At 36.9% G+C, this 23,485-nt stretch overlaps 1 protein-coding gene across 17 annotated transcripts in view; it reads left to right on the top strand.

Annotated features, from left to right (window-relative positions):
* prom1a (prominin 1a) overlaps positions 1-23,485 on the top strand; it is an 84,565-nt gene that overhangs the window by 44,801 nt on the left and 16,279 nt on the right. For 14 of the 17 annotated variants that reach the window (XM_086259392.1, XM_086259422.1, XM_086259413.1 and 11 more), the window contains exons 5-16: positions 12,990-13,110; positions 13,563-13,626; positions 14,025-14,114; positions 14,414-14,437; positions 17,910-18,139; positions 18,522-18,596; positions 18,779-18,842; positions 19,209-19,368; positions 19,789-19,941; positions 20,161-20,284; positions 21,373-21,476; positions 22,227-22,311. In XM_086259392.1, coding sequence (XP_086115518.1) covers positions 12,990-13,110; positions 13,563-13,626; positions 14,025-14,114; positions 14,414-14,437; positions 17,910-18,139; positions 18,522-18,596; positions 18,779-18,842; positions 19,209-19,368; positions 19,789-19,941; positions 20,161-20,284; positions 21,373-21,476; positions 22,227-22,311 — 1,294 coding nt within the window. The remainder of the gene's footprint in view (positions 1-12,989; positions 13,111-13,562; positions 13,627-14,024; positions 14,115-14,413; positions 14,438-17,909; positions 18,140-18,521; positions 18,597-18,778; positions 18,843-19,208; positions 19,369-19,788; positions 19,942-20,160; positions 20,285-21,372; positions 21,477-22,226; positions 22,312-23,485) is intronic. The other 3 variants (XM_086259460.1, XM_086259481.1, XM_086259402.1) reach the window with 1 other exon arrangement.

Genomic DNA, 23,485 nt, shown 5'->3' with positions numbered 1-23,485 from the left:
AATCTCAGGCACCCAGATTAGATTTGAAGGGTTTGTCTGTAAATGAGCTATCTGATGTCTGGGATATCTATAAATGGGCATCCCAAGCGATGTACAATATATCTTGTACTGATTCAGTTTTGGTTGGTAATCTTTTTGTGCATCATTTTACGTTTATGAAGGAAGAGAAGGTCAGCAAATGACCTTGCAAAACCATGTTAGATGTGCTGAGTAAAATACTCGTATATCATGGGAAATCACTGCTTGAATGAAAAACAACCACTGTGAATTCAGTATGCAAGTTAATTCAAATTTGATTTTTTTTAAACCAGGCTAAGACTTTCTGCCTTTATGTTGGACCAAACTTAAATTTCTGAGCACATGCTTGTCCACAGACAGCTATGCTACTGGACAAGCTTGTGCAGATTCCCCTACCTTCTCAAAGATATTATGTTATTTTCTTACTGTTGCAGCTTTGCCTGTTAAGTGGTAGATAGATTAGTGGTGTCGCAGAATGATAATACACGCCACAATCATAAACAAAAAAAGCAAAGCTCATAAAAGTTCCAGTGTATCAGACAGTTTTCTGGCCAAAGTAGGAGTGAAGGAATGCAAAGACTGGTCTCTGTGTTCGGCTTAGCTCTGTTCTAGTGTGTGTGTGTGTGTGTGTGTGTGTGTGTGTGTGTGTGTGTGTGTGTGTGTGTGTGTGTGTGTTTTCTTTTATAACCAAGGCTAAACACAAAAAGTAGTTGCTTTTATTTTAATGGGTCAGTTTAGTTTAGTTTAAAACAAAGTGAACACAAGTTCCACTTCTGTTTATGTGGTGTGTGAGTTATAGCACTGGATCCTGCTGAATTATTAATAAAGTGACCCAATTAATTCTTAAGTTGTTGGAGCACAACACACAGAAGGGACATCACCAGGAGCTCAGCAGCCACAGTCAAAATAATTACTTCTGCAATACTACATACATTAATCTAGAAATGCAACGCATAAGATTAACTTTTTGACTTCGGAGCTTTTAAACCCTTAAAACCCTTGACATTCCTAGCAAAAGACTTCAACCGTAGTATTATCTCCTCTCACATAATGAGGGGAAAGTGTGTGAAATAAAAGTACAAACTTGTCAGTATACCAGCATGTTCCTTTAGTTATTTGTAAAATATAATTCCTCCCACTGAAATTCTCACAGCTCATTAAAATGGAATGGAAAGTTATTGCGTATGCTTCCTTTAGCACATTTTATCTTCTAACAATGTGTAACTTGATCGGAGTACTGAAAGTACTGAATTGGAGCTTAAAGCTGATCTTTTTTAAAGTTTTATTTATAAAAAAAAAAGTGAATGAAAGTTTAAATGAGAGATTAACTGCAGACATGATTGGATCAGTAAGAAAATCTTTGTGCATTTTCAAGGCCTGCGGAAACTGTTTATTACAGTGTTGTTACAGAGTGATCCATCTTTTAATACATATACAATCTTTGACAGTGTTGTGCACAATGACTACTTTGTTTACATCCATATCTCCACCAGCTGAAAGACAAAACTGAAGATGGCAGTCTAATTTCAACGTTTTAATCAGCTAAATGTTTCTACAAGGCTGATGTTTTGTGAAATCATAATATAATATAATATAATATAATATAATATAATATAATATAATATAATATAATATAATGCACAAATGTAGAAGACTGACCATTGGCAATCACAGCTCATTTTGCGTAAGTTAATTTGTTTCGACACATGTAACCTGTTTTGCAGAACGCTTTAAAAACCTTTGGACATTGGCTCTATCACTGACACTATAACTAAGTCCTTATCGAGGACCGTGGCCTTTAAAGGCATCAGAGGCCACCGTCAGGCAAAGACCATTGCCATTGTTAGCGCTGGAGAGAAACCTGACCCACAAGCTAAACAAATGCTGGGCTCCTCACTGCCTCCAACAGCTGGCATATGGAAGGGGACCTTGGCAAGCAGCTGAATTTTGCAGCCCAAATAACACCATCATGGCTGCAGCCAGATATGATCATCGTATTCAAATCCACCAACTAATTGATCATGTTGAAATTAAAATTGCAATGAGAAGAGAACAGGATTTGCAGGGCAATCATTTAGCAATGGAGCATCTGAAGTCACAGAGAAGGCTACTGGGTGGCTTTGCATCCAGAGTATGGAACCATGAACAGTTCCTGCTGGACCTGAAATACCCGATGACCCTAAGTTCCATCACTGATTGAATCTGTGAGATGTGACTTTCATCCCAAAAACTGGAGAATTCTAATGTTTTATTGAATTGAATTCAGTTATATATATATATATATATATATATATATATATATATATATATATATATATATATATATATATATATATATATATATATATATATAGTTACCTCAATGTGGTTTATATTGAGAGGTAAATGCTTACTACAATAATGAGAAATCACAAAAAAATCAATAATATAAAACTAAATAGCTCAAAGTAACGTTGCTTCATAAAATGAGGCAAAATAGGTCTATAGAATAGCAAACAAAATAAAAATTGATCAATATACATACTAAAAATAAACACAACAAATTAAAATAAATTTGTCTGGGTTTTTTCTTTGAGAGGTTTGGTAAATGGTGAGATTTTCAAAAAGCCTTGAAGTTTGTCTCACAGATGTGCTGTGTTCTGTACAAAATAATTGCACGTGGTTGTGAAGAGTTCTTGTATAAGGTCCTTTTGATCAAACAGAAAAACCAATATCCATCCATCTATCTACCTGCAAAAGTATTTTCATTGAATTTATTATAAACCACTCACTTGCTGATAACAGATCAAACATATTCTTGCATTCTGTCACATAAAAAAACTAGCACACAATTAGCTACGTATAAACACAAGTAGCCAAGTAAACTTTTACCTCAATCCTGCACCTTCTGTAACCCACACATTGCTCAGTTAACAGCCTCCCTGGGGAGAAATCACATGCAGGACTATTTTTAGGGGCTCATTAATAGTGTGATGAGCATCAACTCTTTCACGAAAGAAGCTACAACTATGAAGATGTCACTTGTTCACTAAATGTCAGGCTACTGGGAGGTAATTTATTTTCAGTGCAGAGCGGCATTAGGGTGCTGTTACACTAGCAAAATATAAAATTACATTTTACTTAAAAGCCTCTAGGGGATTTGGAGTAGTAGCAGCAAAAGTAACAGGATTCTAGTGTGAAAGGAGAGCCCAAAAAACACATTTTGATGTTAAAAATAAAATTAAAAGTACAGTAAAGCAAAGTAATTATTTCAGTATGATTGACTGAGATTATATGCACAGAATGAAGAAACTAACCCATCCTGATGCTCCGTTCTTTTCCAGCAATAGCCAGGATTATTGTTGTATATATTGGAGAGTATAGTTACAGTATAATGTATAGCATTATATATAGCATTATGCATTAGGCAGTAGTAGTAGTAGTTGTCGCTGTTGTTTTGTTGTTGATGATAATGATGAAAAAATGCCATACAGGTGGTTTTTGCTAGGCTTCCAGTCCTTTTTCTTGTACTCCATTCTATATTTAGTGTTGAGTCGAACAAAATTCGAAAATCTAAAATGATAATAAAATAAGGTAGATATCCTGAGAATTTAAAACCATCAACAAGAACAAAAATGTACCTGAAGTGTGAACTTAAGTGCAATCTGTGGGCATGTCATAATCTACCGCAGGTGTGTCCAACTCCAGCCCTTGAGAGCTGAATGAAATGAAGGCCGCAATTGGAGCAGCCTTCGTTGCCTGGCTGTGACGTACTCGGCCTTCAATTTCAAGGGTGCAGCCTATGAATTGGGACATACCTACTGTCCTGCAGCTTTTAGACGCATCCTTGTTCCAGCACACCTGAGTCAAATGAATGGCTTGTTATCAGGCCTTTGGCAAACTTGATGGCATGCTGAAGAGGTCGTCCAACCATTTGATTCAACTGTGTTGGAGTAGGGATGCACCTAAAAGCTGCAGGACAGTAGCTCTCGAGGACTGGAGTTGGACACCCCTCTGATCTGCAGACTAGAAAGAGAACAAAAGCTTGCAGGTAATCGGTGAGATCTGCACAGGATTTCTACTCTTTACTAACATGCATTATGTGCATTATCCAACTGTCTCCATTGATTTTTATTTTATTTTTGCATCTTAAAATCACACATAGCTCATGGAAATGTGGGTTACCTAATGTGTTGGGGAAAATGTGCACAAGCGAACAGCGTGAAACATCTCACTTTAATACATTGCAGTGTGTAACAGTCTCTCATCAAAAAAATAAGTAAATAAATGAATAAAAAAGTAAATAATTGTTTTGGACATCTAATGCTTTGATTTTCATTGAACTCCACCCATTAAAAAATCACTGTTATCAAAAAGCTTTTAACCACTTACCTCTGGCTATTTTTGTATATACAGCTTTTCAGTCTGTGTAATTTCTCAGGCTGCAACTGAGAATTATGTTTCTGATTCATAAATATGTATTTGCGCTCTTCTTTTACGTTGATTGGCCCTTAAGCCTTATCCTTATTTTCTCTTGAATTGTCTCTGTTTAAAGTTTTTTTTTTTTTTTTTATTAATAAACTAAAAAAAAGTTATCATCTCCTGTTCACAGCACACAAACACCAAACAATGGCAGCTTTACACATGCCACAGCCAAGCTAATTAACTGGAGAGGTTGTTCTCAGAATTTGCAGTGCATCCCATAATTTATCACATCCCCTGGAGAGACCTCATTCATACTAATCATTCAAATTTTCCCTCGTTTTGCATTTATAGCTGAAATCCGCCTTATTTTTTACTAATTGAATTTTTTCCTCTCACCCTGGGATGCTAATGGTCGTGGATTCTTGTAGTGTACACCTTACAAATCAACACACGATTTAGAAGAATTCAATATTGTGAAGCTAACTGACTTTCCTAGCTAGGCCGGGCTTTCTTTCAAATTTATAGGAGACATTTATGTTACAGTAGTGATGATATGGCACATTGTTACACAGGAGAGAAAAGATAGGAGAAGGCAAAGCTGCAGGGATCTGTGATGGCTTTACGAGTAGGAGGTATAACCCAGAAATATCAGCATTTCTGGGAGATGGATCTGTCATACATGTCTTTGTGTCACTTTGTGGTCATCAGGGTGTACCCCAGCAAAATGAAGGCTGGCAACTTTATACTAACCAGGCTCACTAGTAATGAGCCACTGTATGAGAGCTTTGTGGTTATAAAAGAACAAATAGTATTTTGGGGGCTATATTGGGAGTGTTACTCAGATATAATACAATTCAATTCAATTTTATTTTGATAGCACCAAACCACAACAACAGTCACCTCCAGGGTATCTATAGTGTAAGATAAAGATCCTACAATAATATATTGAAAACCCCAACAATCAGACGACCCCTATTAATAGTAACTAATGATTAAATGTAAAGTGATTCATAATAGAAAGTGAAGAAAGGTGAGTGGTGAAGAAACAGTGCAAATAGAATAAACTGCTTTTTAGTAGTTTTTTTGTAGTTTCGTTTAGTGTAGAAACAAGGGTTCTGATGATAGCAGCTTAACAATATTAACAATGTCAAATTATTAGAAGCTTGGGAGGGAAGAACAAGAAAAAGGTCATCAACGTAATCAGCAGAACATTAACCATTTGATTTTTGAAACGTACAAGAACTCACAGGATAATACAGCATATGTACAAAGGGCCATCTTTACTAGCAGTGTACAAACTCATCCCATCCCTTAAAACTGGAGCTCATCCCAGTGGTTAAATGCCACCTGGATAGGAAAAGAGTCATCCCATGGCTAACACACAGAGAAAAACAAACATCCACACTCACATGCACACCTCCAGCCAAGTTAGACTGACCAGTTAACCTAGCATGCATATCATTGGAGTGTGAGAGGAAGCCAGAATCCACAGACGGAAGGAGGACACACAAACTTCACGCTGAAGTTTGTGGCCGCAGATTCAAACAAAGACCTGTGTGCTTTGTTAAGCACCAAGCCACTGATGGTTGCATTAGAACAGTAGCATGAAAGCAATGATATCCACACAATTACCTGCACCTGTATTTGATATTTGATAGACACTAGAGTTGTAATTTTGTTTGTCAATACTTTAATTTTCTTTGCCAATTCCTACAAACTGCACTGCAGTTCATCTGAAAGGGGATTAATGATGATTTTGTGTGAAAACACTGAATGACTTTGAATTCTTCTCACATTCAGTGGACGCTAAACCTCAAACTAACATTATTTTACTAGGGATGAACTCGCTAAATAACTGAGGATGGCACGATCAAAGCAAATCAGTGTGATTCAGCTGACCTCTAACTTCAGAGAAAACCAGGACCTCTGAAAAGGTGTAAAAGATTTAAACTTCGTCTTCTTCTCCAAAGTGGATTAATTATATGCAAATAATAGTTAATTACGCTTAGGTTTGACTGGTTAATGCTTCATAAAGTGCATTCATGTGTTATGAAGTTAGCATTTTCTGATTAAATAATCTGCTCTCTGAATTTCCTCATTTTTTCACTAGCTATTACAAGTTATTTAGTTATGGACAGCTGATATTTATTTTTAAATCAAACCACTAATGTTTGCTTGAAGGGGGTTAATTAAACTTAGCCTATCCAGGGATGGTTTACTGAGCAACACAGATGTCTATTAAAGCGTTTTGGACATCCTTAAGAAGACAAATTATAGAAAGACTGCTTCTGTGAGAACTTTACTATTTAACTTTTAAAAGCAAAGATATCCAGATAACCAGAGTCCTTGCCCAGGTAATCAGGGTAGTGTCCTTAACAATGTGTCATTTGCATCATATTTGAGCAAACTCAGTCACTGAAGGAAAAACAAATATTAGTATAAGCTATGCTTTAGGACGGAAAAATGATTAATCAATGGTTACACTGTTTGACAATTTAATCAGAAAAATGCATGCACTGCAGAAGATTTTTTTTTTTTTTTTTTTTTTTTTTGTCTTTTGGCCCTTCTACAGATTTAAAAAAAAAAAAATCCTATTGTGCTGCAGTGACCTTCTGTGTTATTTACACAACCCCGTGAGGCTGTTTGGCTCAGAGTTTGGTATTCATATCATTCCTGGACTGTTTACTGTGAAATTAATGGTCTGTTGTCTCCCATCAACCTAGTCCAGACAGTCTTCACATGCAACTGACAGCAGCTTGCGCAGCATCCTTATGAGTAGGAAGAAAACTGAGAACTAATAGCACTGTCTTTACTGGGCTGTCATGCTCGGAGCAAAGGCCTTGAAGCCAGGAAGCTTAAGCATTCATTGCTTGATTAAATTCTTCACAGGACACAATGCTCCAATGGGAAGTTGGGCTCAGAATGTGACTTGGCAAGCTCTGAGGACAGTAATAACACAGCAAATAAAAATACATAACAATAGCCACTTGAAGGAGAAAGGGCAGTTTAATGGAATGAAAACAGGCAAACCAAAGGCTTTATGTAGGTACTAAAATGAATGCAATAGCAATTCAGTTATTACATTTATATACATTTAAATAAGTGGAGTAATGAGATCACGAAGTGGCTAAAATTAGAAAAAGTTGCAGTTGCTGGCTGTGGCAGTGACCTGTTGGCACAATAAAATGTCTAATGAATTATTTCAGATTACATAAGATTTGCTACATAACCTACAGTATATGACAGGACAAATTGCTTAGGCCCGACATTTTTCAGTCAACACCTCTGTTGTCCCACATGCACCAAAATGCATCACTTCTCGTTAGCGTTTGCATTCAGGTCAGACTGGCACAAAAATAAAGATTTAATAATAATTAAAAAAATTATTTATATTAATTATTATTCTTATAGTGATTATTCTGGATAAGGCTTTGATTGACAGTTACAGTAGCTGTTTTATATTGCACTCAGAATATTTAATTATGCACATGTGCTGATTACGCTGCCATTGTCTATCGATGTGTGTGAACTAAAATGATCACTGTAGTTATTACAGTGACTAGAATGATCATTTTCTTACTGAGGCTGGACAATAAAGAGACATTTCCGGCAGTGTTAAAAGAGGAAGGGGCTGTAAGGGGACTGTCCCAGCCTCCGAACTACAGTTACACTGAATGCAGGCCATTGTTGAAGTTTGTAAAAGCTATGGAACCACCAGACCATGGAACACTCACTGCCCAGCCCCCAGTAGTGCCCTAGATTCTGGGGCACTGCATTAGTTTGTTGCTCTTCTTCGTCTGCTGTCATGGGGCAGTTTCATGTGTCATTTGGCTTTTGCTCAAGCAGGAATTAAAGCCCTTTTTCAAGCCTGTTGGAGGTAAATCTGCCTCCTGCTGTGTTTGAATTGTCCCCTGCAGTCAAAAAGCAGCCATACAGTTGATAGCTAGAGTTGATTGTGCAGTTCAGACGTTGCTGATAGCAGTGAAATGTGATGATGCTGCACAAAAGATCAATGGCTGAAGTGCACAGATGAGGTGACAAATGGTATTTTTAAAGGCCACCTGCTTCATTGAAATGCAACATTTCTTTTTATGAGGGTGTCAATTTTAAAGCCGTCACACTAGTCTGGTACAAGCCAGACAGTTTTCAAAGGTTTTTAAAGTTTCCATATGCAAATAAGCAATCAATAGTTATATTCCTATTTCAAAACAATATTGATGCTTTTTATAGACAGGAGAGACAGGAGTCACCAAGTACTTTACAGAAAACAGTTGGTGGCACATTAGTACATCGTGGATTTGAAAGATGAATCTCATGAGGATTTTAGCAGTGCAACAAATCAGCGACTCTCTTCAAAGTGAGAGCTAGTTTACATTAGTTTGAATAAGTTTCATTATTGCTATTCTTTCATACTTGTTCTGTTGACTTAAAAAAAAAAAGAAGTGGAAAAACTGTAATTTTGAGTTAATTTTTTTCTGAATTTGGCTGCATGAAAATACCGAGCTTAGGAGAAAGGTAAAGAGATGGAACAGTAGCCTATGTCTTGTGGTGGCTGTGGACAGTCATCCAGTCTGTGTGGGCAAGATACTGAATTGAGTGTTAATTTGAATGTTATAAAAAGGTGCTTAGATAAAGTACATGTGTGTGATTAGGGGCTTGTAGAAAAAAAGGGGCTGTGAGTGCTCAGTTAGCATACATATATATATATATATATATATATATATATATATATATATATATATATATATATATATATATATATATATATATATATATATATATATATATAAGTGCCGGTCTATTTGCATTAGGTGAACATAGTGCTAACACTAAACATTCAAACAAATCCAGGATCCCTGAGAAACTGTAAACATTTTAAACCATGTTAGGCACATGTTCTTATAACTGATTTGCAAACAGGATATGGTCATCAAAACTAAAAATTGTGCTGACCAGCAATAAAGCAGCTCTGGCTAAAGGTTGCTGGCTCCTCCGGGAGGCAAATGCTTATTCTTGGTTTGAGGGCTTTTTATATGATGATGTAGATAAGTAACATAAGAGAGGAGTCTGGCATTTATAACTTTGAAAACCTTTTATATGGACAAAAACTTTAGATAACAGACTAAAGGATAGGAATAAATGCTAGAAGCTCAATCGGAGATATATATAATGAACTGATGCCTGTTTGATCTGCTTTGAATTTCAGATCTTCTCTTTGTTGTCATGCAAAGCTCACATCTTTTTTTCATAAGTGAATTTTATAGTTTGGCTTATCATCAGCTGAATGCCATGGAATATTTCTCTGTCACATGTGATATAATAAACACCATTAAATAGAAGGTGAAATGAAGATGACACTGCAGGGGGATTGAGTCCTTAGTGGCATGTTTCGTGGATACAGACGCTGTAAGTGAGAAAGCGGGTTAGCAAGCCCTGCTTGTCATTTTAAGTTTGATGGTTGTTTGATCATTTCGTATTCAAATACAAATGTGTGTATGCCTTGTTGTCTTCTTGCAGCTTTAGACCCTCATTTAATTTAATCACTTTTTAAAAAACAGACTCAAACTGGAACGTGAGCAAACTCAAGCTAAACTCAAACATGATTCTCATAAAATATGGTGGACAGTCAGCAACACAGCTTGTTGCAAAGCACCAGGCTGTTTCCTCAAAGAGTCTTTGTTCAGCTACGAGAGGGAGTGAGAGAGACAAAGGAAGGGACAGGAGGTAGGAAGTGGGAGAGAGAGAGAGAAAGAGGGAAAAGAGAGAGGTAACTGAGGGCAAAACAGGAGACCGAGGAGGAGATTAAAGAAGAGAAAGGGTGGAGTAGGAAAATGGTAGTTACGTTTCACTTTGGGATAGAGTAAGAAAGCATAGTCAAACAAAAATACCTCATCAAGGGAGATATATGGAGAAATACTGGTGTAGAGAAAGAAATAGTTTAGCGAGGGTGTGGAATAGAGGCTTCATAAGTAAAGTAATAAAGACAAGCAGACAACCAAAAGCAAGCATAGAAAAGAAAAGTGCGGGATTGTGAATTTGTGTGTGAAAGAGGAAAGCAAATGTATGAAGTGTGAGTGAGAAAGATACAGAGGGAGGGCAGAGAAAGTGTTTGACAAAAGGCTTTTGTTGTGAAAGTGGCCATTTTGAATCTTCCCCTGGTTACGGATGGCTCCACTTCACTGTGTCCCAGCCTACTTGTTTGGCCTAGTTTCTCATTAAGTCGCCACTTGTACGGTGACAGTGTTTACTCTGTTGGCACACTCACTATTTATGGCAAACATTATCACACATCCACTAGAGATGGTGCAGCTTGATGCCATGCAGATCAGTGAATTTTTCTCCCGAGGGCAGCACATCCTATAACACATTTGTTCTTTAAAGACCATGACAATGCTGTTAGAAGGCTCTTTTTTATCTTGAAAGATGTTCATTATGAATTTCCTTCAGATGCCAGCAAGTGAATATTTACATTCATTTTGATTTAGAAACAAACCAAATATATGTCGAGGGAATCCTGTGAACAGGGTAGCAAGTTTGCAAAGGATTGCAAAGTTACATCTGAACAAATGGCAAGACTTTGACAAGAATGTAATACACAGTGCCACGCTGGGCAAAAACCAAGCACAGTATATCAGCACAAATACCTCATACCACATAATGATTTGGGTTCCTCTTGTTGCATTCACTGAGTTGAACATGAACTCCTGTGTATACCAAAGTATTTTAGAGTCAGTCTCAACCACAGCTAAAGGTGTTCTTGGCCCAAGAACACCAGCACATTTACAGCTAACTGTCTAAAAAAGAAAATAACCAAGGTGTTTGACTGGCCCACTCAAAGTATCTGTGGCATATCTGTGAAACTGTCCCTCTTGCTTATAAATATTCAAACTTTACTAGGTTGTTACTGAATCATTAACTCTTCAGTCTTCTGACTTAAACCCCAGAAAAAAATCCTAAACATGCTGACTCTTAGCTGGCTACATGCTGTGATATCTGACAAGTACTGACTTAGACTGCCTAAACTTAAGCATGTGTCTGCATACAGAATAAAGTGTAACAATATTTGAAGACATTTTTTCCCCTGCATTTCCATGCCAGAAATTAAGAAAAATACATACGTTTAACAAAGTGGAAGGAAATGTGCTCCAATGCGCTGCATTTTTTGAAAGTAGAAAACATTTTATGCATACACTAAGTGTGCAAACACACTGCAATGCTTAATGTTGCAAAATGTCCACAGCATAATCCAGGATAGAAATTAGATTATATGCACAAAGGGAAACTGTGATTACAGCAGTGGCTGTACTTTACTGCTCTGTAAAGAAGAACGGCGCCCAGCAATGTCTTCATGCATTAGCAGTAAGACAATAGAAACCCCATCTCTGGGTGCACTGTGGTCACATACGTACAACCTGTTGTCATACTTACACATAAAGACCCCTGCCTTTTTTATAGAGTCAGTCACAGCACCCCGATTCTACACCATTGATCTAAACCTTCCCAGAAGCTTCTGAGTCAGTTCTTTTGTTACTCCTCTCTGCCAGTCATCTTACATCATTCATAAAGCTGCTTATTCCACTGAAGCATTTCCATGAAGGGGATTCACTGTGTCATACAACTCTACTTTGGGAGTTTTTGATCCTTAGAGTCAATTGTAGAGAAGCTTTTTTTTTTTTTTTTCCTTTTTGACCGCCTTTCCTTAAGCTGCTCACGCGCGAACCTCAATAACACACATCAGTTGCAGTAAGAACATACGTGCACACACTGTAGTGCTGCAGTAGCTGTGAGGTGCTGAAGGAGAAAATTCAGCTGGGATGAGAGTGAGTCATGGAAACCGCTTAATATTATGGGCTGTCTTTCCCTTGATGTTGTTCAAGCTAATTAAGCCTTGTAGTAAGCTACTCAGGTCTGTTTGAAGTATGCAAGAGATTCACTTTAATGGTCTGCTCTATGCGATTCTGTGTTTTCACATTCAATTTGAATATGCTTACAACCCAGGGACCTTAGATTATAAAGATAAGACACCTGGGTTTATAGCTATGAGTCTATTTCTAAATTACTTGGGGAAATAATAGTTGTTTAGATCTTGAGACTGCAGAACATGTCAGTATATGACACACACATACAGTATTGTAAAGATGCATTTACACAAGACCTCTATTCCTGTTATGTTACCTTATTCTAGCCTATTAAAAACATTGTTGATGAACAGGAAATTGTGTTTTCATGTCAACACTTACATTAAATGAATGAAATTGTATGTAACAGTTAATTAAAATGGATTTAAGGTAAATTTATTTTCTTGAGTACGAGAATAGTCCAATGTAATGCTGGCTTTCAAAGAATGAAGGCACTCTACAGGTGCACTCAGTGGCAGTTGCAAAAACAAAGTAAAGTGAATGTGGTGGTGCACACTGACCCCTACTGCTGATGGCTTGTCATCACCCTGCTCTGCATGGCTCGCCCCTGCCTTACTCTTGACTGACACAGGGGCAGCAGGGTCACTCAGACATGTCCGACAGCAGGCAGATTACATGTTTGTGTTCTTGTTTCCACTGTTTTATTAGGATTGGAGTGCTGTGTGCGTATGCCGCCAACCAGAACCTGAGCTCTCAGGTGAAGAACGTACGGAGACTGGTCAACAGCAACATGAGGGATCTGCACACCTTTGCTAACGACACACCGATGGTGAGGCAGAAAGTTTCCATTTGAAACACGATGTTACATAAAGAATTGGGGTGAAGCATTATAGATGGTTCAGTTACGAATTTTCCTTGAGGGTACACTTGTGAATCAGTGTGCATATTATTTCTTTTTTTTCTTTGTTGAAACTGGGGTTTCTTGTCATGCTGGCTTTGTGTAATCCTTTCACACGGGAAAAGAGAATTTTCTCACCTTTTGTGCACGCAACACCTGCAAAGTTGCTTTTGAAAAGATTGTTCTCATACGGTGAAATTTCTCCAACAATCAGTCTCACTCTTATGGGTGGTATTTGCTGAAGAAACCAACTCCAACCAGATTCTCAAGTGGATTAATGAAATTGTGTAACACGGAAGTAGTTTGTTGGTGTCTAGACCAATAAAGTACTTTTGTGCAGCTATTTCTAAGACTCTGCTCGTCTCTGTGTTTCCTCTATGCAGCAAATTGAATACCTAATATCACAGTATGCCACGGCCAAGAACAAAGTCATCTATGACCTAGATAGTAAGTAGTTCTTCTCTGTTTCTCCAATAGTAAATTAGGTAGACACAAACAAGTCACTAAGTTTATACACTCAGTTGTGTAGCATGCTTATTATGTGAATTTAATGTGTCTGCTTTACTTGTTTTCACAACTGTGACTTAACTAGCTCCATAGGCAAAGTAGCAACTTTTAAAAAACATCTCTTGAGTATTCCTGCTACTTTCTTCTGGAGGCAGTTCTTTCCTAGAAGTTGTGACTTGCAAAAGCAGAGCCAGGATTTTAAGCTTTTAAATTAAAAACAAAAAAAGGAAGAAGTTATGCCTTGTATACTCAAACCATTAGAACACAAGTTTACTAGAGAACAAAATTGGGAACAAGAGTGACTTGGACTAACGTGTCTATGCTGATGTTTTCTACAGACATAGGTCCATTATTGGGTGGAAGAATACATGATCAGTTGGATAAGGAGGTCCGTCCTGCCTTGGACCAAGTTCTCAATATGGCTGGAGGTACAGTTGCTCACTTTTAATTTCCTCCTCTAGCTAAGATCAAAATATTGCAGGTTCTAAGCTACTAAATGCCAGCTACAGCTTCACTGCAAACATTGCAGTGCTGCCAGTTGTGTGATGAATACAATGTTTTTCCCTTAAATGTGTGATTTAAAGTGTGAATAACCTTTTTTTGGTGGAAATACAGGTTTAGGACTCGTTTCAGTATTTTCCTATAAGTAATAAGTCCTCCACCATATAATAATAGTTTCATTAATCCTTAATCTTTGTATTTTATGCTTTTTTTTTTTTTTATAAAGTGAAAATCGAGAGGGCCATTAAAGGTAATGATAACTTAGTAACTGACCCACAGTCCTTTGACCCTTGACTTTGTGAATTTTGACACCATTGTTGCTACTGTGATTCGTCCCCTTTGTTTTCTTCCTTGATGCCTACCTGAGCCCCGAGTTACAGTTCTTGAGTTTTTGATGAAAAATAAACAGTCAGTATATAAAAACTGCACTATGCTATATCTTACTTTGGTGACCACAGAGTGAAGAAAGTAGAAAGGTTTTTTTCTTGTGGGGGTGGAAGTATATATACATACATACTGTACATACATACATACATACATACATACATACATACATACATATATATAATTTTACTATAAGGCATCCATACTTTAGATTCATGCTTTATTCCTTTATGTGAATGTCTGCTTCTGTTGTCACCAGGTAAATTGGACAAATAAATTCTCTCAATTTTCTTTCCATTTATGAATATAAATGGAAATGATTAAAAAAAAATCCAGCCTAGTGCAGTTTTAAGTTCATGGTGTTTTGACAAAATCCCCAAACCCTTTATACTGTAACTGTGTTACCCCAGTGTGATGTGAGCATAAAAAAAATGTTTGTGTAACCAATCATGTTACTTTTATTATTTATTTCTTTTTTTTATTTGAATATGTAACTATGAGAGTACCTTGTTTTCTTTTTCTCTTGTTTTTTAAATTCTGAATTACAACTAGATGCTGTGTGGTAGAGGTGGGAATCACCATATATCCCACGATACGATATTATCACAATATTTAACGCACGATACGATATTATTGCAATTTTTTAAAATATTTTGCGATATTCAGATTCTGTACATAAAGGTAAACTTTATCAATATTCATTTTATCTAATAACAAAGTCTCGCACTCAGTCATTCTCTCATTTCAGTCAGTTTTATTGTTGACAAACTGAACGGTTTGTATTACAGTCTAGTCCAACTTAACTGAATGCAACCATCTGGTACAATTATAGCTATTCTAAACTATGCAATTTGTGAAAACTATGCAGCCCCTTCAGCAAATGAAGAATTTGAAAGTAAATTAAAACAAAATATAATTTTACATTAAATAAAAAAGTTTTAAACTTAATTAAAATAAAACATGTCTTAAATTAAAATAAGCAAACTGTCATGTTTATTGCTGCAATAAAAAAAGTTAAACACATTTGGACAGCGAAGGAATGTCAGGATTCTTGCTCAGAAAAAGGAGCTGATCAACATGCTCTGAAGTCAGAGCATGTTCCAGTCCACAAAAACTTTTTTTGTAACAAAATATCGATTTCTGCTGTCCCTGTATCGATACATTATTAGCAAACAAAATATCAGGGATAGCTCAGTAGGTAAAGTGGTCGCCCCATGATCGGAAGGTCGGCGGTTCGAATCCACTTAACGGCTACCCTGAGGTACCCCTGAGCAAGGTACCGTCCCTACACACTGCTCCCCGGGCGCCTGCTTAGTGGGCTGCCCACTGCTTCACTGAGTGAATGGGTCAAATGCAGAGAAAAACAAGTAATTTCCCCATGGGGATCAATAAAGTATCCATTATTATTATTATTATCACGATACTACACAGTATCGATTTTTTCCCCCACCCCTACTGTGTGGATGTTTGACCCAAATATATAGGCTTGCACCACATCAGCAAGAAAAGATGAAAGATCTGTCAGTAAGCATGAAAAAAGTAAAGTTGGTAAAATGTCTGGCCATTGGCATGGCAGTGATTGTACTGTAATTTGGGTTTTTAATATTCATATCCTTTTGGGTTTCTGTTGGGTTTGAGCCAAGTTGTCAAAGCTTTTTATTATTCACTGAGAATGCAGAGTGTAACAAGATAGAAAAAGGGAATACAAAACCAAGAGATATATACTACTACAATTAAAAATGGTGCTTAAGCGTCCATCTATGGCTTCACAGTGTTGCTAATCGTGCCACTATGTGAGAGTGTATTTACCGTTTCCTGTTGTTCACCTTTTATGCCTCTGTTCAAGGATGCTAGTGTTTTTGTTTTCTTTATCCTGTTGAATTTTAAGCATCCTCTGCAGGCTGCTCACAGACTCTATACTAACACTGGCTGCTGTCTTACAATGAACCCAAATGCATGGAAAAGCGTCATTTACTGAACAGCGACATCTTTAATAATGGCTCATATTATTCATAGCATTCCTGTTTGCTTAATGTTCGCCAAAAGCGATTCTGTTGCATGCAGTGCAGTTAACAGTGTAATTTTAGATGCTAGAGATTCACACTAGTATATGAGAACACTACAGACACACTCAAAATGTCAGACCCCATTAGCTTGGATGAGAAACTCAAAAGATATACTTGGATCAGGCCTGGGCTTTACTAGGAATACACCGATTGTGGAGTTTGGGCTGATAGTAAGGATTTCTTAGTATGTGCCTGGGAAACAAAGTACAGTTTTAATATCATTGTGCTTTATTTAAATAATTCATTGTTGCTGACTTTTACTTCAACTACATTATATTTTGAAACAAACATTGTACTTTGTACTCTATACCATAACATAACACTTGAAATGCTTAGTATTTTGCAGATGTTAACTATATAAAGTCACTAATATATAATGTTTTATTAATATAGCTAAAGTTACCTATTACTATATTAGCAATTTAAATAACCTCCAGCTGAAACATTAAAATGAAATACGCATTAATGTTTCAATAATTATGATCCAATGATTCAAGCAGCATAATGTGTTCTTTTGACATTGTAGGATTGTGATTTTAATTAGGTAAAGGGTCTTAATAGTTCCTTTACCACTTAGCAAAACAGTTATTTAATATGAAACAATTTTCTTTTCCTACGTAGTCCCATTTTACACATAATGCTTTTTATAACAGGGTTCAGGGTTGCACACAAGCATGAAAAATCATGCTATATCTGTTTCTAAGCTGTATTTCTGCTATTTCTGGTCAACCATTATGATTTCCTCTGGCCTCCACTGCCTTGTTCTGGTTACCCGATTTGTGTTACCAATACACTGTTTAAAAAAAGCAAAACAAAACAAACAAAACAGCTCCATACTTCCTCTTCACTGGTGAAATCAAAGGCTGTCTAATATCACACATTTACTGTTACAGTATTTTCCAGAAGAGAACTGAAAGATTCATATAAAGTATTCATGATTCTTTGAGTCATCTGAAGCCAAACCACATAGTAGTATCCAATGGGAATAGAGTTAATCGAAAAGCCCTACATGACAACTCCTTTAATTTAAAAATTTTCTTCAAAGTGAAAAAACACCTTCATTTTTATTTTTCTGAGGATATAAGACAATCCAGCTGACTTTATTTACATTTTGGAAGAACATGTGACTGCAGCGAGAACAGTCCCAAAAACCACTGTTCTTCATTTTTACTTTTTAGGTACTTTGCTTTGGGCATTTCTCCTTTATTGGTTTTTCCCTCATATATTAAACCCAGTTCACTTGCCATGTCGCTTGTGGTCTCGTTATTTCAGCCATGCGAGAAACCAAGGAGGCCTTGGAGAGCGTTAATGCATCTCTGGAGGTGCTTCAGGATGGAACAGGGAAACTGAGCCTAAACCTGGGCCAAGTCCGGACCAGCATCAACCACACCCTAAATGACACTGACTGCCATGATGAAGACTCGGATGCTACCACAGCCCAGCTATGCCGCAACATTCGCCAGTCGTTGTCCCAGCTGCAGATCAGCTCAAATTTCACACGGGTACAAAACTGTAACTGTGGTGCTCTTTTTGGCACGTGTTTGCAATAAAATTGTTCACACTTAAAAATCAGGCTTAAGTACTTTGGGCTAATGGATAAGTTCAACGTTTTCTGCGTCTGTCTTAAAGTAATCATCTACCTTTCTATATTGACCCTAAAGATTATGCATTATATTAAGCATTAGAAATAATTGTTTTGTCCCATTGTTTCTCATGCAGTGTGCTGCACAGTGAAATACAGCAATAGAAAGGTTTAGGTTATTTTTTTAAGGAGTTATTTGAACTAGTGAAAAAAATAGATTTCTGAACAGCAATCAGGAATTGTTACATTTTGATAATTTCTTATTGCAAATACTTATCAAAGCTGTGTTTTTCACTTGTTAGCTACCCGATGTGAATGCACAGCTGGAAAAGATGAACGATGTATTGAAAACAGACCTCAGCGCTGTCGTTCAGAGGGTGAGCATGAACCACATTAATTGGAGTTTTTTTGTCTTCCAGTCTATTTTCTGATGTATTTTGTCAGTTTTCTTGTTTAGTTGTTCATCTTTAGTTCCTGATTTTTTTTTTTCAAATCCAACCAAAACCACAAAATGGACAAAGAAACTTGGTGTTCCTTCTTGTTTTTCCTCCTTTCACAGGGCTTCTCCTCTTTGAATGACACGCCGCATATGGTGATTGAACAGACCAGAAGTGTTGTTGAGAGTAAGTGGCTTTTGAACCGATGTTTTTCTGAAATCAAACACAAAAGTTAATAACTCTTGATATATGTTATTACAATAAGTGCTTATATAAATGAATGGATTTTTGTGTTCTCCTTGCACTCTCTGCGTTTCTCTTTATGTTTATTTTGTTATGTACTGTAAGTTTGTTTCTTGTAGCAAGAATGGGGCCTTTTTGAATTGCACAGATTTCACTTTAAACATTTGTTGATATCGTAGTCTAATTCAATGTTAAATTTAAATCCGGGTTAATATTTTTCCTAAAATGGTAAAACTGATGAATTTATTTATTTTTCAAGTATCTTTACACTCTTCATTTTTTCTGTTTTGAAAAAATGATTTCTCTCAGGTGTAACAAATTTGGTGGATAGCATTGGCAATAACATCAGCAGCTTTTCCAAGGCATTCCCAGTGCAGAGCTGCCTGTCCAACTTCACCATCTTCATTAACCATGTGCACGCCAAGATTGAAGACTACTACCCAGAAATTGACAAAATGGACTTCTACAGGTATTCTTCTTCACTTCACAAAGCATATCTGTGTATTTATAAGTGCTTTGCATAAAAGGAAAACCTCTAAGGGTAAAAGTAAAAAAAAACATTTTTATTAAATAGAAACTATCATGTAAATGTGCTGAAACGAGGTAACTATATTAATGCAATATGCCTGATGTTTGACATTTATCTTGCTTTATGTTTTTTCTCTTTTCCTTTTTAGTAAGCTTTGTGTTCTATTTTCATTGTACCCATCCTAGTTTCTGTGCTTATGTGCTTTTTTGGCTGTATAAGCAAGTGGAGCAAAGCTCTCTTTCTCGAGGATGCTTTGACAGTTTGTTGATATAAACCACAGTGGGAACTGTGCTTATTTATATTTTGGTAAACCACCTTCTGTGAGATCTCTAATAGTTTGGCTTTGCCTGCTGCCTTCAGGTGGATTGGCTGCATTGCTCTTTGTTGCATGGTGGTCCTGGTCCTGGCCTTCAACTACCTGGGCCTGCTGTGCGGCACGCTGGGCTATGACAAACATGCCTCACCTACAACACGGGGCTGCATCTCCAATACGGGAGGAACGATGCTTATGGCGTAAGTCCAGTATGCAAAGTGTAAAAAGCTGCCACAACTCAGGTTTATGTTGCTATTTTACAAGTACAACTGTAGTATAACTGTACATGTTCTAGTAGTTTTTACAGTTATTAAAACTGTACTATGACAGACAGCTTGTTTCACTATAAAGCTACAGTTCACTGTGTTAGAATTGTACACATCAGCTGTACCACAGGGACTATTTGTTCTTCTCCACAGTGGAGTTGGATTTAGCTTTCTCTTCTCCTGGGTACTGATGGGAGTGGTGACCATCATTTTCCTGGCTGGAGGGAACATGGAGAAACTTGTGTGCGAACCATTCCACACCAAAGAGCTTTTCAAGGCAAGTCATGCAATGATAAGGGAGATAAAATGTAAACAGAGTGTTTTTTGATTGTGTAAAAGTGGATCCCACACATAAAGCATACAAAGGGCCCTGCTTTCAAAGATTAATATATATTATTAAATAAAAGTCCTACTTGAAGAGTAAAAGAAAATTCTATATATTTTTCTTTGAAAACTGACTGTAATTCATAGAAAAATCCAACATGTGTATCTGTGTGTGATACAACTAAAAATGTAAATAGTGAACAAAGTGACAGTCTCACTTTAGCTTCATACATTCAGAAGTGAATATTTTCAGACACAGCACACTGTGATCTCTCTTCATTACCCACTGTGGTGAAGCTGAGGCCGGCATGTGCTTCGTCATAGTGTTTAGTTTTTGTTTTGGTGGTTGTGACATTTGGTGTAGATTAATCTGTTTTAGCTTTACTGGGCAGTCCTCTCAAAAACGTGTCCATGCATTGTTAGCAGTGCAGAACCAATGTGTCATTTTCATTCAGCTTCACTCCACCCCGAGTTATAATTCTGAGATCCCACAGTCTGGGAACCACTGGCACAGATAATTGTTAGTATAAGCACACTACATAAAACTTGGTGTCCCTTAGGTGGGCTCATTGGAATAGCATTTGCTACCAGTTGTCAAGGGCAAGCTGTTATGTGCGTTAAGTCTGAATGCATCTGCACTCAACCCATCCATAATTCAGAAGATCTAATTTTGCCTCAAGTTTAAAAAACAAATAAAGAAATGGGCAAAAAAAGGCTGAAATATTCTGCCATTTTTCTTAATTTATGGTGCATCGGCACTCATGAAAGAGAACGAAGTTTGTCAGATTTGGAGCGGGGTCTCTTAAGTAATTTATAGAAGTTTCTGCAAATGAAATTCATTTTCAGCATTTTCTTCTGTGCCTCCATGATTGCTCTTCTCGACTTTCTTGCCGCCTCAGTGAGGACGAACTGCATCGTGGATGATGATGTGCATTTGTTTCTAATTTGAATTTACAATAATGAATTTACTGATGGATTCATTTTGCTTCTCCATAGGAATTATTGATTATACATCCTGTTTCCTGCTCTCTAATTCACCAGGTTGTGGATACTCCATATATGATCAACCCAGAGTGGAAGAACTTCATCCCTGGCTACATGTACAACGACTCTGAGCTGAAGTTGACAACAGAGAGCTTATACAGGCAAAGAAAATGATTTTTTGTGTATTTAGATGACACTGTCATGCCATTATTCTCACACCCTTCTCCACCTGTCTTCTCTATATTTCATGCATACACTAGTTTACAACAATATGAATGATTTTTTTTCAGCAAGACAACCCATTTATCTAAGTATAGTCTGCAAAATTAATCGATGATGCTGTTTTTCATTTGGCTTAGGGTCAGACATCAAGCATGTGACTGAGTATCTTGTTTCCATTGATGGAAATGCAAATGAGAAAGAAGGAGAGGGTTACTATTAACCTGGCTTTGCTAATTAGGATCGTTTTTTTCTACGCTGTCTGCACTGCTTTTCTGCAGCCCCTTTCTTAGTGATTACACGAGCTTTCATCATCTTCCTGCAGTGTGATGCTGCACATTCTCAGTATACTGGGATGGCAGATTCATCGTCACCATTTTCAAACAGAATGTGTTTTCAAGTTTTCACACTTTATAAAGCAAGTCTAAGATATGTGGCTACCTAAATGCTTTCAAGGCATTTTTAGCTTTAATATATTTGCAAACATTTTAAGCTTTTCGTGAATAATACACTGTCTCTCATAAATGGACATATTAGTCATGTACTTCCAGTCAGTTTCACTTGGTGGCAGCAAATATTTTTACTATGACAGAAAGTTACATATTGATATTTCTCTTTCTCTCTCTCTTTCTTTTATTTCCCCTTTCTGATATTTCTGTGTGTATTTGTTTTCGTGTACTTGTCTTCATTAGTACTTGCAAAAAGAACCAAGGCATCTACTCTGCCATGCATCTGGACAAAGTCTTCAATATTTCCTCTTACCTGAACACCACAGTGGTTAGTAACCTTTACGTACTCTGTTGTAGTTATTATTATGATAGGATGCTGTCTTATAATAGCTGAGCAACTAAAATAGCTACTTTTTTTCTCCTAAAGTGTTATACACTTTACATTACTAGTTCATATAAAGATACATGATATTAACCTTTAATAGGACAAATTTTAATCAGCTGAAAAAGAATAACTCTGATGTTGCTCACATATTAGGGTAAAGTCAGGGTAATCTTTGTCCACGTGTAACATTTTCTCTCTTCCCTCCCACTCGCAAAACATGATAAAACAGCTGGATTAAAAACGACTCTACAGGAAATAAGGTCCCAGACATCTGCAGTCAAGGCTGCATGCAGTACTTCATTTGCATTACCTTATAAGTTCTTAGGTCCCAAACTAAAAGGGATGCTGACAGCTGATAATTTCAGCATGCTTTAGCCCTTAAGTCAGTGTATGCCTGTGTGACATTATATTGATTTAAGCCAGCCACTTCTACATTCAGCACTTTCCTGACACTTGGCACAATTGCCTTGACTCATTGTCGCCAACAGATGATATGTTCCATGCGGCTTCTGGATATTGTTCATTTTTCTTCATTAAAGCCTGAAAAACTTTCTAAAAGTCTGACACTTTTTATTCTGTTAATTTACCAATCATACAAGCTAAAAGCAGCAAATCTAAAAAGCCCCCCCCCTATTGTGAATATACATCTATTCTAAGGAGAGCTTCCCTCATTTAAGCTAACATGCTTGCTATCACCATAGTAACTCTAATTTATCTCACTGTATAAATGCACAGCAGTTTCTCACATGGCTCTAGGTTGTATGCAGCATGGGTGCTAACTTTAACACCAAATGGTGACATGAAATATTATATTATATAGTCTATGATATATACCTTTGAATTGATCATAAGTATTCACATTTCAAAATTCATTACAAAAAAAAGTTTTAAAAAAATTAATATTTTCAGGCAGTAAATGGGGGTGTCATTGGCGTATGTGGATTCAGTGTATGGAGTGTTGCACAGCTCATCTCTTTGTAGAATTTTCTATATTAAATAAAAGTTGTGCAACCCATCACATGCAGGACATTTCTAGTGTTATTGGAAACACATAAACATACAACCATGTCATCTGAGAACAGCTTTTATTGTCAGTATTTTTGGTCTGGTTGTCTTT

This window comes from Aulonocara sp. 'chitande type north' Nkhata Bay, linkage group LG2 (assembly GCF_057382095.1).
Source record: "Aulonocara sp. 'chitande type north' Nkhata Bay isolate Kocher_YH1m ecotype deep benthic linkage group LG2, A_spYH_male_GT1.1, whole genome shotgun sequence".
Lineage (NCBI taxonomy): Eukaryota > Metazoa > Chordata > Actinopteri > Cichliformes > Cichlidae > Aulonocara > Aulonocara sp. 'chitande type north' Nkhata Bay.
This window is presented reverse-complemented; position numbering and strand designations above follow the sequence as displayed.